The sequence below is a fragment of the Vulpes lagopus genome, chromosome 13, assembly GCF_018345385.1.
Source record: "Vulpes lagopus strain Blue_001 chromosome 13, ASM1834538v1, whole genome shotgun sequence".
NCBI classification, from domain to species: Eukaryota; Metazoa; Chordata; class Mammalia; order Carnivora; family Canidae; genus Vulpes; species Vulpes lagopus.
The window spans coordinates 45,016,131-45,033,534 of NC_054836.1; the positions used below are offsets into that span (position 1 = coordinate 45,016,131).

Here is a 17,404-nt window from a genome sequence, read left to right on the forward strand (position 1 = left end):
TTCCTAACTATTATTTAAATCAGTGTAACATGCAGGAAAGGCTCATTTATGTTGGGTATATGCACCTTCATAGAATCCCAGGGTATGTGATGTTTGTGTATAATTCAAGAGGTCCAGTGGGCCTTCACATTTACCATTATCAGTAACTCAGTGGTAGATCTGGCTGGTATATCCTCATTCTAGAGAGGAATCAAAGCAGAGCAATTTTATGGGTTATCAGAATCATAAATGCACCTACACTCAGTTTTCCTAGTTCTTTTTTGGTGTGAATTTCCCTCATCTATTTTGCCTTTATGCAGTTATAATGGGGAAAGCGTGTGAATGCTTTTTGAGTACCTATAATGTACCAGTTCTAGTGTTAGTCATTTGATCTCATTTGCTCTTCTTAGCAATTCATTGTGACAAGGGATGCTATTGTCTTTCGAATGACCAAAATGAAGGAAAATTAGGTATTTTGCTAAGGAATTATATACTAACTAGTGCTGTTAGAATTTGAATCTTGATCCTTTAAAGAATATATTTTTTTGTTACTTTGTGTTATTGTTTACCAAATGTACCAGAAGAGAGAATTGGCCCATAATTTATGTATAATTTTTCAGACTGTGCAATGGCATTGCAAAATGTCTATTTATGTTTTCAGCTGTTTGGATTTGGTTTGGATTTGTGGTTTCACATATTTCTGCAAAACATAAAAATATTAAAGGGACCCCTGGGTGGCTCAGTGGTTGAGCGTCTGCCTTCTGTCCAGGGCATGATTCTGGAGTTCCGGAACTGAGTCCCACATTGGGCTTCCAGCATGGAGCCTGCTTCTCTCTCTGCTTGTGTCTCTGCCTCTCTCTCTCTTTCTCTGTGTCTTTCATGAAAAAGTTAATAAAATCTTTAAAAAAAATTTAACTTTAAAATTCAGAAATGTTTCTCTTAACATTGTTCACGTTTAATTTACTATGCCTTAAGAGATAATTCATAAATGATATGAGGTAGATTTTTACTATAAATAAATGCTTTCTTTTTATAGTGAACGAAAATGTCTTTATTTAAAGCCCGTGATTGGTGGTCTACTGTTCTGGGAGAGAAAGAAGAATTTGATCAAGGCTGTTTGTGTTTGGCTGATGTTGACAATACTGGAAATGGACAAGGTAAGCAATTTATGACCATGCATCTTGGAGCAAAGCTTTACAGACATAAAATAAAAATATCTTCATTTGTTAAAGTGTACTTATATACTTAAAGTGTATTTATAGAACTTAAGTAAACTGTCATAAATATGCCCTAATTTTGACGGTAGTTTTCCTTATAATACTTAGGTAGCATAGTTCTTCTGTTTTGCAGTTTTCCAGTTTGTGTTGATTCTGTCATATGATTTGGAACTGGAAAAATATAACAAGGCAACATATAATTTGTTTTCATTTGTTGCAAAATTTGTTTTCATTTTTTTGCAAAATTAAGTAGGGCTACTAAAATATTTTTAACTTTGAAGGTTTCAAGGAAAATTATATTTTTAAAATATTTTGAATCTGAAAGCCATTAATCTGAGAATGGAAAAATTATTCCAGCCCTATTGTTGGTAGAAAACAATTATTAAATCATTATTTTCATTTTCATATTATGATAATGGAAACAACATTCTGTCTTATTCTTAAATCATTTGCTCCTCTTTGCATCTTCATATTTTTTGAAGTGGTCTCTAAAACATTTTAGTTCTGTATCATTGCTATTTGAAACTTGTACTTGTTTTTGATTATTTGTAGTCATGAGCTTTTTCTTTTCTTTTTTGTAATCCAGCTAGTCATTGGCCTCTTAAAAAGAAAACTTAAGGGCAGCCCCACTGGCACAGTGGTTTAGCGCTGTCTGCAGCCCTGGGTGTGATCCTGGAGACCCGGGGTTGAGTCCCATGTCGGGCTCCTGCATGGAGCCTGCTTCTCCCTCTGCCTGTGTCTCCACCTCTCTCCTCTCTCTCTATCTCTGTGTCTCTATGAATAACTAAATAAAATCTTTAAAAAAAAAAAAAGGAAAACTTAAAAAAAATTTTTTTATTTAAAGATTTTTAAAAAATTTTTTTATTTATTTATGATAGTCACACAGAGAGAGAGAGAGGCAGAGACATAGGCAGAGGGAGAAGCAGGCTCCATGCACCGGGAGCCCGACGTGGGATTCGATCCCGGGTCTCTAGGATCACGCCCTGGGCCAAAGGCAGGCGCTAAACCGCTGTGCCACCCAGGGATCCCTTTATTTAAAGATTTTATTTATTTATTCATGAGAGACACACAGAGAGGGGGCAGAGACACAGGCAGAGGGAGAAGCAGGCTCCATGCAGGGAGCATGATGTGGGACTCAATCCTGGGACTCCAGGATCACGCCCTGGGCCAAAGGCAGGCGCTAAACCGCTGAGCCACCCAGGGATCCCAAAAGAAAACTTAAAATCATTCTTTCATTAATGTCTATAAATATTGTCCCCTTATATTTTCTTTATTTTATTTTTCTTGTGTATAACAAAAACACTAGAATCTTGGGGGCAAGGTAGAAAGTAGAATCTTGGGGGTAAAAAAATTATATTGGCAAAGAAGAATGGGAGGTACTAACCTATAGTGAGCACCTATGTTGTTTCTAAGGAAAATCTGGGCCCTGCCCTTCCACTGATAGGAAATGAAAAGGTCTACTCAGAGGGTGTCCTAAAAGGTTCCTCAAAGATTATCAACCTTGTCTCCTGCCTCTTTGTTAAAACTTAGGATTCCTTTATTATTTGGCAACACAGAATACTCAGACTACAAAAATATATGCGAAAGAGAACAATTTCAAATCCATTTATGCTCAAACTAGTTGGAAACCATCCTGTCTAAATGGCTTACTGTTCACTTACATTTCTGTTAGAGCTCTTCACTGAGGTGCCAGCTGTGGGTTACCAGTTAACCAGTTTGCTTCCTGCCAATATGTGACCAGTTGTGAGAAGCTTTCTCTATTTTCCTTTTTTTTTTTAAAGATTTTATTTATTTATTCATAGACACAAGGAGAGAGGGGCAGAGACACAGACAGAGGGAGAAGCAGGCTACACGCAGGGAGTCTGACATGGGACTCGATCCTCGGTCTCTAGGATCACACCCCAGGCTGCAGGCGGCGCCAAACTGCTGCGCCACCGGGGCTGCCCGCTTCCTCTATTTTCCCAAGGATACTATACAAAAATCATTTCATGTGTGTCCCACATAGAAAAAAAATCACCTATCATTATTTCTCAAAGTTTGGACCACCAGCATCATCATATTCTGGGGTGATTATTACATATGAAGATTTTCTATCTCAGATATATAAGCTCCTATAAAGTCATATTTCTTGGAAGCAGGTGGATTGGAAGGGGGCTTAGGTATCTGCATTTTTGACAAGCTCCAAAGTTGAATGGTGATACACCACGGTTTAAGAATAATTCTCATTGATTTTATAGAATGGAAGGTAAATGGGAGCATTTTGGGACATGCTTTACTTGAGATAGGGATGTCTAGTAGGCAGAATAGAGGTAGTGTTTTCTATTTTTTTAGAGAGAGAGTGCATATGGAGTGGGAGGGGCAGGGAGAGAGGGAGAAAGTCGTAAGCAGGCTCTGTGCCTAATGCAGAGCCCAACATGGGGCTCTGTTTCATGACCCTGAACTCTTGACTTGAGCCAAAATCAAGAGTCAGCCATTTAACTGACTGAGCCATCCAGGACCCAGTGGTATTGATTTTGAAGTGAGTCATATGCTGGTTGTATTTGAAGCCCTGAGAATGTGTGAACATGCACAGGGAAAATAGGTGGACTAAGAGGGAAAGAACTTTAGACTATAACCTGAAGAAGCATTAAAGGGGGAGGTTTGGGAAGGGTAGTCAGTAATAGATTCTGAGAAGAGCAGGCAAAGAGGCAGGAGAACCAGTTGGGCTGGTACCCAACTTTAGTAACATAAAGACTGAAGTTTCTATGCTGTTTAGCAACAGGTTGTTCATTAGTATCCTCAATGACAGTGGATGAATGGGCACAATGGTAACAAAATCTAGATTTGCAGTGAGTGAAGGAATGGGAGGTGGGGAAGACTGAGTGTTTATGGCCCTTTAATAAACTTAACTGTGAAGAGAAGAAGGGAGGATGATGACTAGGGGCAATGTAGGGTGAAGAGAAATGGGAAAAATTCAATGTATAGCATGGAAGATATAATAAAGCAGGGTTGGAGTGCTTGACTTGCTTGGTTGGTGGAGCATGTTACTCTTGCTCCCAGGGTTGTAGATTCAAGCCCTTTGTGGGGTGTAGAGATTATTTAAAAATAAAATCTTAAAAAACATAGAGCAGGGATTCAGAGAAGACAGAGATGGGATCAGGTGTGCAGATGGAAGGTGTGAGAACTTTTTTTTCCCCATAGCAGAAGGCAAGAGAGTAAGAATGGCTACGGATGAAGAGAAATTTGCAGGTCAAGTTGAGTCAGTAATGACCTCTACTTTCTTTGGAGTGATCAGAGAGTGAAAAGATGGTATTAAGTGTCTTGAAATCATTTTAGGCAAAACCAACTTGATACATAGAAGGATTCCTTATTAATTTTAAGATCCCAGTTGGAATTAGACACCATGCATTTAAAGTGGTACTTATTTTCCTGTTCTTTCCTGTCTCTCTCTCTCTCTTTTTTTTAAAGATTTTATTTATTTATTCATTTGAGACAGAGAGAGAGAGAGGCAGAGACACAGGCAGAGGGAGAAGCAGCTCCATGCAGGGAGCCCGATGTGGGTCTCCAGGATCAGACCCTCGGCTGAAGGCGGCTCTAAACTGCTGAGCCACCCGGGCTGCCCTTTCCTGTTCTTCTCAATTCAAGATTCAGATTTGTGGGAGAGATAGTGAGAGTGGGGGTGAGTGGGAGAGTCTGAGTGGTCCAGTTTAGATTCCATGCCAACTTGGAGTGGCCTGGAGTGAGAGTTTACTACAAGAATTCTGAGTAGAAAATACATAAAGCTGACTGAGAAATAGCTACTATGTTTATCTTTTAGTTACTCAGCATTTATACCTCACATGGGGCAACTGTCCCTTGTACAACTGCACAAACATGTGTTCTTACCCATCTATAGTGGGAGAGAAAAGAGTGTGCTCCTACTGCTTCAGAGCCAGAGGGAGCCCTGGCTCTGCAAGTCCAGGATCTTCAGGTGACACTGCTTTTTCCTTTGTCATTTAGTCATGATCATGTTCCAATAATCTGTTGCTTTTGGACTAAGTGGTATGTACAATCTGTGTTCAAAGTTACATAGTTGAGGAAGAGAAGAAAAAATTTAGAAATTAAGATGGAGGAGTAGAAAAAAATTGTAACTTAAAGAAGTCATATTGGGATACTTTCTGTTTTTTTTCTTTTTTCTTTTTTTTTAAAAGATTTTATTTATTTATTCATGACAGACACAGAGAGAGAAAGAGGCAGAGACACAGGCAGAGGGAGAAGCACGCTCCATGCAGGGAGCCCAATGTGGGACTCGATCCCAGGTCTCCAGGATCACACCCTGGGCTGAAGGTGGCGCTAAACCGCTGAACCACCGGGGCTGCCCTGATACCTTCTGTTTTATATCTGGTCACTGGGCTGTGTAACTATGCTACTTACTTTTTTTTTTTTTTTTTTTCCTTTGATTAGGGTTCTTGATCTTGAGTGGAGATGGAGAAGATGGAGAGAATTGGTCTAGGCCTTTATTCCTGAGGAACCTAGAATATTAGTGCTTGGCTAAAGAGGATTATAGTAGTTTCTTTCTTTCTTTCTTTCTTTCTTTCTTTCTTTCTTTCTTTCTTTCTTTCTTTCTTTCTTTCTTTTTAAGATTTTATTTATTTATTCATGAGACAGAGAGAGAAAGAGAGGCAGAGACACAGGCAGAGGGAGAAACAGGCTTCATGCAGGGAGCCCAATGTGGGACTCGATCCTGGGTCTCTAGGATCAGGCTCTGGGTTGAAAGTAGCACTAAACCGCTGAGCCACCTGGGCTGCCCAGGACTATAGTAGTTTCATTTACTACTGATTCAGACAGTTTTAGGGAAGAGTTAGAGATTCCTTGGTTTCACTCCTATTTCTTTCAACCTCATTTGACTCTTATGAAATGATGATGAGGTAGTCCTGGTTTCTGCAGATTGGATTGTGGCAGTACATTTAAAGATATATGCCTATTCCTGTCCAGTGAAGAAAACTGTTTGTTGGTCTCTGTGTATTAGGAAGGAAAAAATAAATTATTAAGATCTAGAACTATATTCAAGCAAATGGGTTGTATTAGTTGACTCCAAGAAAGACAAGATGTGGGATAATAGAAGAATTTGGGGTTACCCTTTAAGGTATACTGATCAATGCTAACTCTATAAGACCCATTAAACTTCAATATTGACAGATTTGGTTATTAAACAGGGATATGGTAAGGATCACCACATATGCATATTGAAGCTTTTTAGCATCGAATTTTGAAAAGTACCCCAAATCAGGTCTCGCAGTGGTATGTGGGTAATTGGGCAGGCTCCATGCCCAGGATGGAGCCCAACATGGGGCTTGAACTCATGACCCGGAGATCAAGACCTGAGCTGAGACCAAGAGCTGGATGCTTAACCAGCTGAACCGGCCCAGTGCCCCTGGTCATGGTATTGATACTGATTTTCTCTGTTCGGGAGATAGAGTTCCATTAGCTTCCATATAGCTCTCCCCATATAATATTCCTCATGTACATGTTAGGGAACCAAAAGGATGTTTGACCATTTTCTGTGAAAATAACATTTCCTTTCAACTCTCAGAAACTGGGTGAGAAATCATAGGCTGGGTTTTCTTTCCTACTGGGTGAACGAAATAAAAAATTTAGAGCAACAGTATTGTATATCTAGACTTCCAGAATTAGTAACTCAGAGTCAATATTCAGAATTCTCACAAGGTTTGGGTATTTCCCTTTCCTTAGTGCACCTAGAAAAATGACTGTTGATCCTGTAGGGAAGGATCTAAGGAAAATTTATATTGGGCATGTGTGGTGTTACAGCAACATCTCTACGTTATGTAGTCTTTAATCAAGGGGTTCTGAGTCTAAATTGACTTCAGTGTGGAAATGGATGAGATGCTATGACTGTCTATGTGATGGCTTGAATTAGTCTTCTTTTTCATTGACCTGGAATATTTTTGGTTATAGATTTCAAAAAAGGCTTGAGTTTTATAAACACATTATAGGACCTTCTTACAATTGAATACTACTCAGTAATAAAAAAATAAATAAAACACTGAGACAAAAAATAGTCTTAATGAGTTGCCTGATAATTTTATTCCTGAGGATCCCATTAATCATAGCTTGAAATCTGTGAGAATTAGACTGTTACCTGAGATCTGGTAACTATAAAAGTCCTGCTATTTTAATACTTGTACATACACATTTAGATTCTAGGCGTTAAATTGTTGCCATGTGGACTTCATCATCCTGGCTTCATTTTATCTCTGAAGATAGGGCTGCGTTGAAGTTGAATCTTGGTTATTTATTTGTTTTTAAGCTTTTTTTAAAGAAAGGTTTTATTTTTTTATTCATGAGAGACACAGAGAAACACACATACACACACACAGGCAGAAACAGAGGCAGAGGGAGAGGCAGGCTCCCCACGATGAGCATGATGCAGGACTCGGTCCCAGGACTCCAGAATCACGACCTGAGCCAAAGGCAGATGCTCAACCAGTGAGCCACCCAGGCATAATAAGTCTTGGTTATTCAGTGAGTGAAATAGGGATTAGGGCATGGGATGCATAGGAAGTTCAGTGGGGAGTGTTTTAGAAAAGTTTGGAGGTTTATGTATATCCAAACCTTCTAGACTTTGCCAGTAATCTCATTATATAACATTGTAATCCCATTCTTTGTGATGAATGTCTTTACTTTTATGTAAGAAACCTGGAGAGACTGTGAACTCATTTGTTACTGTAATTTAAAACCTACAGAATCAGTCCCTGAATTAGATTTTTAGTAGTTAAACCTCACTGATGTAAGAAGGAAGAAATTCTTTCTGCAGAGTCCCAAGGACCTTGAGTTTTATTCTTTACCCTGAGATGGGAATTTTATGGTTTAAACCTATCCTTCTCTTATTTTGAATTACCCAGTGCCCTTAGGAAAGCCATCTTATTATATGGTTTGGCATTCCTCTTTCCTGTTCAGTTGGCCTGGGGCAGCAGCTGTCCAGTCCACCAGAGTGTCACCTGTAGTGGGCACAGAGTCCCAGATACCTGGGGGTATTAACATGATTAACCATTCTGTCACTGTGTACGATGTTATTTAACCCTGCCTAGAGTGTTACTGCTTTGTGTCCCAACTCAGCTCAAGAACAAGTTTCCAAATATCCCTGCAGGAATTGGTACCTACAGTTTATTCTTTGTTGCCAATTTCTTTATGAATTTTTTGGTCACAAGTTACAGGAAACAACTATGATAAATATAAATAAAAGAGGAATTGGAGCGAGAGTGACATAGATTTCCCAAATGCAGGAAGAGTTGAATTGACCAAGCCTCAGTGGAAGATGGGAAGAGCATGGCTCCAGAGATGGTATAGAACTGCGGGGGGCTGCCATTAGTTCATCCGGCAGCAGATTCCTGATGTCTCTATTCAGAGTTTAAATTCCCAGGATAGTACCTCTCTCATAGGGTTATTGTGAGGATTTAATAAGTTAGTACATAAAAGCTACATAGACCATTGCTTGGCACGTGATAAACTCTCAGTAAATAAGTATGTACTTTTAGGAAGTTTGAAAAAAGTCAACATTCTATACTAATACAACAATTTCAAAACTGACACTTAAAGTATTAGTTTTTTAGGGCTGTCATAAAAAAGTACCACAAACTGTGTGGCTTAAAGCAACAGAAATTTATTCTTTGACAGTTTTTAGAGGCTTAGAAGTCCAAAATCAAGGTGTTGACAGGCCTGTCCTACCCCTGAAACCTCTATGATCCCTATTTGCCTCTTCCAGCTTCTGGCAGTCCCAGGCATTCTTTGGTTTGTGGATGTATCACTCCAATCTCTGCCTCCATTACTACATGATCATCTTCTCCTTGCATGTCTTCATTTTGCATTCTCCCTCTTGCCCCATCCCCACCATACTTTCTTTCTTTCTTTTTTTTTTAAGGCTTTATTTTATTTTTAAAAAGATTTTATTTATTCATGAGAGACACACACACACACAGAGGCCTGAGACATAGGCAGAGGAAGAAGCAGACTCCCTGCAGGGAGCCCGATGTGGGACTTGATCCTGGAACTCTGGGATCATGCCCTGAGCTAAAGGCAGACGTTCAACTGCTGAGCCACCCAGGGGTCCCTATTTATTTATTTTAGAGAGAGGGTGGGAGGCAGAGAGAGAGAGAGAGAGTGAGCATGTGCACAGAGAGGAGGGACAGAGGGAGAGGTAGAGAAAGTCTCAAGTGGACTCTACACTGAGTATGGAGCCTGACGCAAGGATGGAACCTGTTACCCTGAGATCATGACTTGAGCTGAAACCAAGAGTTGTCAACCGACTGCACCACCCAGGTGCCCTCCTACTTTCTCTACTTATAAGAGAGTCTTATTGGACATCTAATTGAATGTGACCTCAACTTAACTTGCTTACATCTGTGAAGACCCTGTTTTCAAATAAAGTCACGGGCATCGGGGGTTAGGATTTCAACATATCTTTTTGAGGGAGATACAATTCAACCCACAACACCTATCTTACCATTTCCCCGTCTTGCGTCCAAGTACAGACATTATTAATCAGAGCATTCTATCTAGTGAGGCCTCAGAATTCTTTTTAATACGATGATCTTGATAGCTATAGAGTTGACACTCTGTGATGAAATCAGTTTACAATCTTATACTAACTAGTCATTTGTAAAAGGATTTGCTTTGACTGAGTTAAATTAGAACTACTGACACCAAAGGAAGGCTTAGGAAAAATACATAATGTGTTAGTATGCTTGAATATTGGTCATATAAAAAAAGTTGTTTTTGAAAAGCTATGTTATTAAAATAAATTCATTTTATTTATATCATATGCTGGCAGATTGGCCTTTATATATGGAACAAGACTCAATTCTTTTTATTTTTAAGTTTCTCTTTTAGACATTAGAAAGTTTATTTCCAAAGAAATTTTGTTGCTAATGTTTGTTTCTTCTTATGTCTTTTATAAACATCTCTCTACAGATAAAATAATTGTGGGTAGCTTCATGGGATACCTAAGAATCTTTAACCCCCATCCTGTAAAAACAGGAGATGGAGCTCAAGCTGAAGATTTGCTTCTAGAAGTGCATCTACGAGATCCAATATTGCAAGTGGAAGTAGGGAAGTTTGTTTCGTAAGTACAGCTCACTAATTCTGATATTTTATCTTATTTGGAGTATGTCATTCCTTGACTGTTGTCATTTTTATGGATTCTTTTTTTCTTTTCTTTTTAATTAATTAAATTAATGTAAATTAATTACATTTGCTTATTTAAGTTTGATTTGCCAACATATAGTATAATACCCAGTGATCATGCCATCAAGTGCCCTTCTCAGTGCTATTTTTACGGATTTTTAAATGAAAAAAAAGATTATCCATGAGTGAAGTATATTTTCTGGATATTGTTACATGGGTATTCCCCCCCCTTTTTTAAAAAAGATTTTTAATTTATTCATGAGAGACAGAGAGAGAGGCAAAGACATAGGCAGAGGGAGAAGCAGCCTCCCTGTGGGGAGCCCAATGCAGCACTCAATCCTTGGACCCTGGGATCATGACCTGAGCCTAAGGCAGCACTCAACCACTGAGCCACCCAGATGCCCCCTGGGTGTTCCCGTGTACTGAACATTTTTTATATGGAAACCTGCACAATTAAGAGAATAATTCAGGACTTTTAAAAAAGATTTTATTTATTTACTTATTCATGAGAGACGGGGGCGGGGGGGGGGGTGCGGGGAGAGAGAACTTAAGAACTAGGAGAACTCACTAAAATTCCTGCTTTCTTGCTTTTCTTGAAAAATGTGGAGATTTGGCCATATGCCTAGAACAGAGTAGTAGTTGCTTCCTCTAGTCTGCCCCCACTCTACAGCAGACCATAGCCATTTACACCTTTTACTCATTCTGGCCACTGACCTGACCCTTGAAGACTGGACTTAGGATTTGTAGACTGTGTTATGTCTTGGAAACCACTTGATTGACGCTGAGAAGTGTATTGGTGATAGTGGCAGTTTAGTCCAAACTGAAATATTTTCAGGGCCTTTAATAAAACTTCTGAGCTGGAAGTGACATATGCCATTTACTAATAATGGTTAGTATTCTGTGGTGCTTTATACTTTACAAGGTGCTGTCACATGATTTTATTTCATTTAATTGAAACCTTTTATTTTCCAGAAGGGAAACAGGCTCAGAGAGATTAAGTAATTTGCCCAAGTTAAAGTGGGTGCTTGCTGTTACATTTATTTTTCAGTTTTGAATGTTATCTGGGAAATTTTTAGTTTACTGGTGGCAGGTTGTGGTTATAATCTCTTTTAAAATTATTTTATAATTTTTTGGTTATATCTGAAATTGATATTTAAGCTTTTAAAAACTCTTCCCATTTTTCAGAGGTACTGAAATGCTTCATTTGGCCGTGTTGCATTCTAGAAAACTTTGTGTCTATTCTGTCTCAGGTAAGACATTTTTTCTCTTGTATTTGTATTAATTTGTATTGAAAAACAGCTTTTGACTATTATATAAGAATAGATACTTATGTTCACTTGCTAGAGAACACAAAACATTTGGTTGAAGATTTTCTTATCTTGGTTAACATTTTCCCTTGTTCATTTATTTTTTCAGGTACTTAGCTATTACATTTTTTCTGGTTTGCTGTTTATATACATATTCAAATTTCTAATAGTGATTCCTTGTAATCTCCTTCCCAGGAATTGTGTCCAGGGTTGCCAGTGACTAATAGAGGCCAATTCTTGCATACTTGAGATACTTGAGTGTTTTAAAAAATTTTTGTTTATTTATTTTTTATTAAGAAACAGTTGACACACAATGTTACATTAGTTTCAGGTGTACAACATAGTGATTCTACTTCTCTATACATTATGCTGTGCTTACCATAAATGTGGCTACTATCTGTCACCATACAATGCTATTACAATACCATTGACTGTTTTCCTTATGCTGTACTTTTAATCCAGGACTCTTGAGTTTTTAAAAAAATTTTTTTAATTTAATTTTTTAAAAAAGGTTTTATTATTCATGAGAGACACACACACAGAGAGGCAGAAACGTAGGCAGAGGGAGAACCAGGCTCCCTACAGGGAGCCCAACGTGGGACTTGATCCCAGGACTCCAGGTTTACGCCCTGAGCTGAAGGCAGGCACTCAACCACTGAACCACCCAGGCATCCCGAGTTTTGTTTTTTTTAAGTTTTATTTATTTATTAGCGCACACACAAATGGGGAGGAGGGAAAAGCACAGTGGGGGGGGGGGGCTCCCCACTGAGCAAGGAGCTGAGCCCAACATGGGGTTTGATCCCAGGACCCAGAGATCACAACCTGAGCCAAAGCAGACGCCCAACCAACTGAGCCACCCAAGTGTTCCAGGAATACTGGAGTTTTAAGAAATGTTTAATAACAACAACAATATTCATTAGATGCTGAGAGTCATGGTGGTTTAAAGTACTTTTTCTTTGGTGAACCTCAAGTATTTTCTTTTTATGGTTAAAATTTCTTGGCTTTTAGTTGTTTTCACTCAACTTGACCTTAAGGCACTTGTTTGAGGTTTAATCAGGTTTCATTGTCTGACACTGTTCTGTGGGCACAAGTATGGCAGTTAATTGTAGTTTGGTTTCTGCATTTTGGTCCTTATTAAATATAAAAGGTAACTGTAAAAAATTTTGTTTTGGTTATTAAATTTTAGTTCAAGCTGAGAAAGTTATTTTCATGGATGTCAATATAGAGGAAATTTTTTATGGATGGAATAAAGCTAATTCTTTGTGGGTGGGCCTAATCCTTGTATAGAGGTGTTCTTTGGAGTTTGATATAAATATTAGTTTCTAGGGTTTGGATTTTTCATACTCATTGGCTTTCTTTGTATTTTGCTTTCAATTTTGTGATGATTTGTCTTTACTATATTTGTATGTGTATATTTATATACCTAGTGTGGAGCCCAATGTGAGGCTTGAACTCACCACCCTGAGATCAAGACCTGAGCTGAGCAAGGATTGGATGCTCAACCAACTCAGCCACCCTGGTGCCTCTGAACTAGATGTTCTTAAGTAGTCTCTTTTTGGGGGTGAAGTTCTGTTAGATTTCTAAGGCAGGCTTGGTAATCTAGCCTATGGTATATGATAGGCATATGTTTTATTTTATTTCATTTTATTTTATTTTAATTAATTAATTTATTTAAAATATTTTATTTTATTTATTCATAGAGACAGAGAGAGAGAGAGGCAGAGACACAGGTAGAGGGAGAAGCAGGCACCACACAGAGAGCCTGACGTGGGACTCCATCCCAGGTCTCCAGGATCACGCCCTGGGCTGCAGGCGGCACTAAACCGCTGCGCCACCGGGGCTGCCCGCATATGTTTATTATGTTGATTACACAAGTGAACTAATATTTGGGTGGTGATGAGGCAGTTGCTAGTGGCTATTTATTACTTTGTGTTATTTTACTTCTTCCTTCTTTTTTTCCTCTATTACCACTGTCATTTTCTTTCTTTTTTTTTTTTTTTTACCACTGTCATTTTCTTTTCCACTTTTCTGTTTATGCCTAAAGCCAAATACAGTACCTCTCTGTCATTGGTAAACGCTTCCATTGGTTTCATGGTAAAAGGTGTTGCTCTTCCTAGAGACAGGGCAGATATTTAGTGTTCCAGGATAAATGGAGGAGGTGTGATATAGGCTACTTTACTGCATGAATCTAGCTGTTCCTCTGCTTTCCACCATAAGGCTGTTAACAGTGAGGTGATACTATTAACTGGGTTACACAGGACATGGAGGAGGGGAGCTTGTGCACAGTTACCCCTGAATACTTTTTGGAGAATTTGTCCCTTCTGGAGGCTCTAAGAGGGGAGGAGAGGGAAGAATCCTACAAACTAGGAAATTAGGTAAGACTCTTGGCCTTCCCTGGTCCCATTTGAATGATGGCCCAGAAAGATAGAAACCTCTAGAGTTTCCTCAGAGAAACCTCTTGAGTTTCCCTGGGGCATAGGGCATAAGAGACTAGTGATAAAGTATATGTTTATCAAAAAGACCTGCTGAAAAAAACTGGCATGTTTGGTTACAACTTGTTTATGGGACATGGTATTTTTCTTCAAATTAGTGTTGAAAATGAAAGTTGTTTGTCATGGGAATGATGATTTTATAACTCTTTTGTTCTTTGTATTCTTTTATAAGCTTTGTATTCTCTGGGGATGAAGAGTTCTCCAAACTACATTCCCTTATGCCCCACCTCACATCCCTATTCTGTCTCTCATTTCTTCGGCCTCTTATGATATTTGGAGGCTGACAATTTGTGTATTTTTTCTGGCTTGGCTTAAATTGAGAAGCAGGGAAGTTAATGTTTTTGTTCTCTTGAGTATATTTCTTGAGGTTCCAGACTGAACTTTTACCTAGCTTTTACTGTAACAGGGGAAGCATAAATATTTTTTAGTTTAAGTAAAACCACTGGTGTCAATAGATGAAAATGTTAGCTGAGCTTGACATTCTTACCCTTATCTGCCCCTTTCCCCAAATATATATATATATTTTTAATATGCTGTGTCCTTCTAAAAAAATTTGAGGCATACTAAAGGACACCTCCTGGGCACACCAAACAATTCTTCATAGGCTGCTGTGCTGACCTCTTTTTGGTGGGTGATATGTCATCAAATACATACTTAATATAGAGAAATAGCAGGGTCTTGCTGAACTGAAGTTAGCTCACCTTATCATACGTTGGTAAAGGAAAAGCATCATATGGCATTTTAGGTTCCTTTCTGATGGGCTCCAATTTCTAAGTAAATGGTTACAGATGTGTGAGCATAAGCCATACTGATTATATCCTCTTAAATACTCTTTCCCAAAAATTGTGTACTTCTCAACCTAGCATTTGCTAAGCATTTGACATATTTATAGAATTTTAATGTTTTCTGTGAGTGGGAAAAGATGTGGTTCTTTACTTCTGATAGACTTATATAATCTAATTTGGTTTTTTAACACAATGAACTTTTTAATATAATCTGTAATGGCTTTTATTTCATTTCACTTCATTAGATTTCTCCACAGTAACCTAAATTGCACAAAAAACTGTTGTCAAGGTGATCTTTGATTTTTTTCCAGATAATTTTTTGTTTAAATCAAATAGTGTTTAAATCAAAGCCAACAGTGTCAGTGTTCTAAAATCTATTTACTTTTTAATTGATGAAACTTCATATTAGTTTTAGCTATACATGGACTGTATTTATATAGAGATACACTTGCTATATTCAATCTGTATATCCCAGGACAAAACCTTTGTTTAAGTAGGTTTTTTTTTTTTTTAAAGATTTTATTTATTTATTCATGAGAGACAGAGAGAGAGAGAGAGAGAGAGAGAGAGAGAGGCAGAGACACACAGGCAGAGGGAGAAGCAGGCTCCATGATGCAAGGAGCCCAATGTGGGACTCGATCCCGGGACTCCAGGATCATACCCGGGGCCAAAGGCAGGCGCTAAACTGCTGAGCCACTCAGGTATCCCCCTGTTTAAGTAGTTTTAATCTTGTGTCATTGATGCTTCTCTAGAAAAAAATGGTCAGAAATTTTAGATTTTTCAGATACCACCTTTATTCCAAAGTAGTATCTAAGGAAGAAATTGTTTTCCATGCTCTGTAGTTCCACTATTAAGTGTTAAAAGTGTTATTACCTGAAATTTGAAGATTATCGATGTCTTTGGAGCTTTTTCAGAACACAAATCCTCGTGTCATTTTATACCAGGTTTGTATAAGTATTGAACACTGACCCCTGTGTTCAGTGGCCTTTCAGCTAGCAAACGTGTGTAAGTGCATTCCTTACTCAGAGGGGTTGATCTGGTTTTAGGTATAGAACGAAAGTTGTAGTTTCTGTAGGGACAAACCAAATGTTTCTTGGAATTTCTTTTTCTGGTTTCTTGGAGGCTAGACCTCTCCTAAGGTTAAGGCTGTGAGTTATTTAGTGTATGTGTTTTTTCTTTTCTTTTCTTTCTTTTGTTTTTGGCCCATGTGGTTATGATTACCCTTCAGTATTCCTAGATGTTACTGATTTTACAACCATTTAGATTCCACAAAGCTTTCTTATATCAGGGTTAGCTGGCAAATTTGAGTCTTTCTCTTTGTTTCTTATTCTATTGGGATGTGAAATCTGTTGTTCCCATTTTCAGGAAATAAATCTGAGTAGAAGTGACTTTCCTCCAAAGAATCCTCCTCTGTTAGTTTTCTCTTTCAACCATTCACCTTCCAAATGAAGAAAAGGCCAGGCTGAGAAAGGTGGAGGTGGAAATGATGTTTTCAGGTGGCTGATTTGTTTAGGAAAATTGTCATTGGCTTACCAGGTTTTTTCCAAGTTGTGAATTGGTGAACAACCAGGTACCAGGATATATAGTGCTAACTCTAAAGACCTAGTTTGAGTACTTTGTCCTTTACCAGCTGTGTGATTTTTGACTTAGGATATCTGCTTCTTTTTTATTTATTCATGAGAGACACAGAGAGAGAGGCAAAGGCATAGGCAGAGGGAGAAGCAGGCTCCCCACAGGGAACGTGATCACAAGCTGAGCCAAAGGCAGACGCTCAACTACTGAGCCACCCAGGTGCTTCATACCTGCCTCACTTCTAAAATGGAAAGAGAAATATTTTGGTTCTTACAACCTCAGTGTACACTGGTAAAACTTTTTGGACAAAAAACAAATAAATGCTCACATATAAATATATATACACATACATATAGACAGACTTAAATGTTTAACCTGTTTTAATGATCTAATACTATCCAGTTTGGGGACTATTTCATTGAATTTATATTTTAAGTTTTTCATTTTGCATTTTTGAATGAAAGACAAAGATGTTTTTAATGGAAAAACTTGCATTCTGAATCCTTTTTCTTTCTATTATCTATTTTAACTATAATGTTCTTGCCTGATTACTGGGACATAGCTCCAGCTGTGTTAGCTCTAGAAAGCCTAACAACCAGAGAGTAAAATAAGGTACAGTAAGGATAGGAATCTTTTCAGGGTTCCTGGGTGGCTCAGGTTGTGATCTCATGGTCCTGGGATTAAGCCCCGGGTCAGGGTTCGTATTCAGTGGGGTGTCTGTTTCTCCCTCTTCCTCTGCGCACCTCCCCGTTTGTGCTCTCTTTCTCTTTCAAATAAATACTTTTTAAAATATTAAAAGAAAGAATCTTTTCAAATTTGGAAAGAAATAGAAAGTGATTGTAGCACATGTGATCTCTTAAATGCAGAAAAGGTATCTTTGTTTTGAAGGAGAT

At 38.3% G+C, this 17,404-nt stretch overlaps 1 protein-coding gene across 12 annotated transcripts in view; it reads left to right on the forward strand.

The window, feature by feature from the left end:
• Positions 1-17,404, forward strand: part of BBS9 (Bardet-Biedl syndrome 9) — a 444,745-nt gene that overhangs the window by 16,889 nt on the left and 410,452 nt on the right. For 10 of the 12 annotated variants that reach the window (XR_005983467.1, XR_005983466.1, XM_041727738.1 and 7 more), the window contains 3 exons: positions 1,016-1,136; positions 10,143-10,293; positions 11,541-11,605. Coding sequence is in view for 10 of the 12 variants with exons in the window: in XM_041727738.1 (XP_041583672.1) it covers positions 1,025-1,136; positions 10,143-10,293; positions 11,541-11,605 (328 nt within the window). In the remaining 2 variants the exon portion in view is untranslated. The remainder of the gene's footprint in view (positions 1-1,015; positions 1,137-10,142; positions 10,294-11,540; positions 11,606-17,404) is intronic. The other 2 variants (XM_041727744.1, XM_041727745.1) reach the window with 1 other exon arrangement.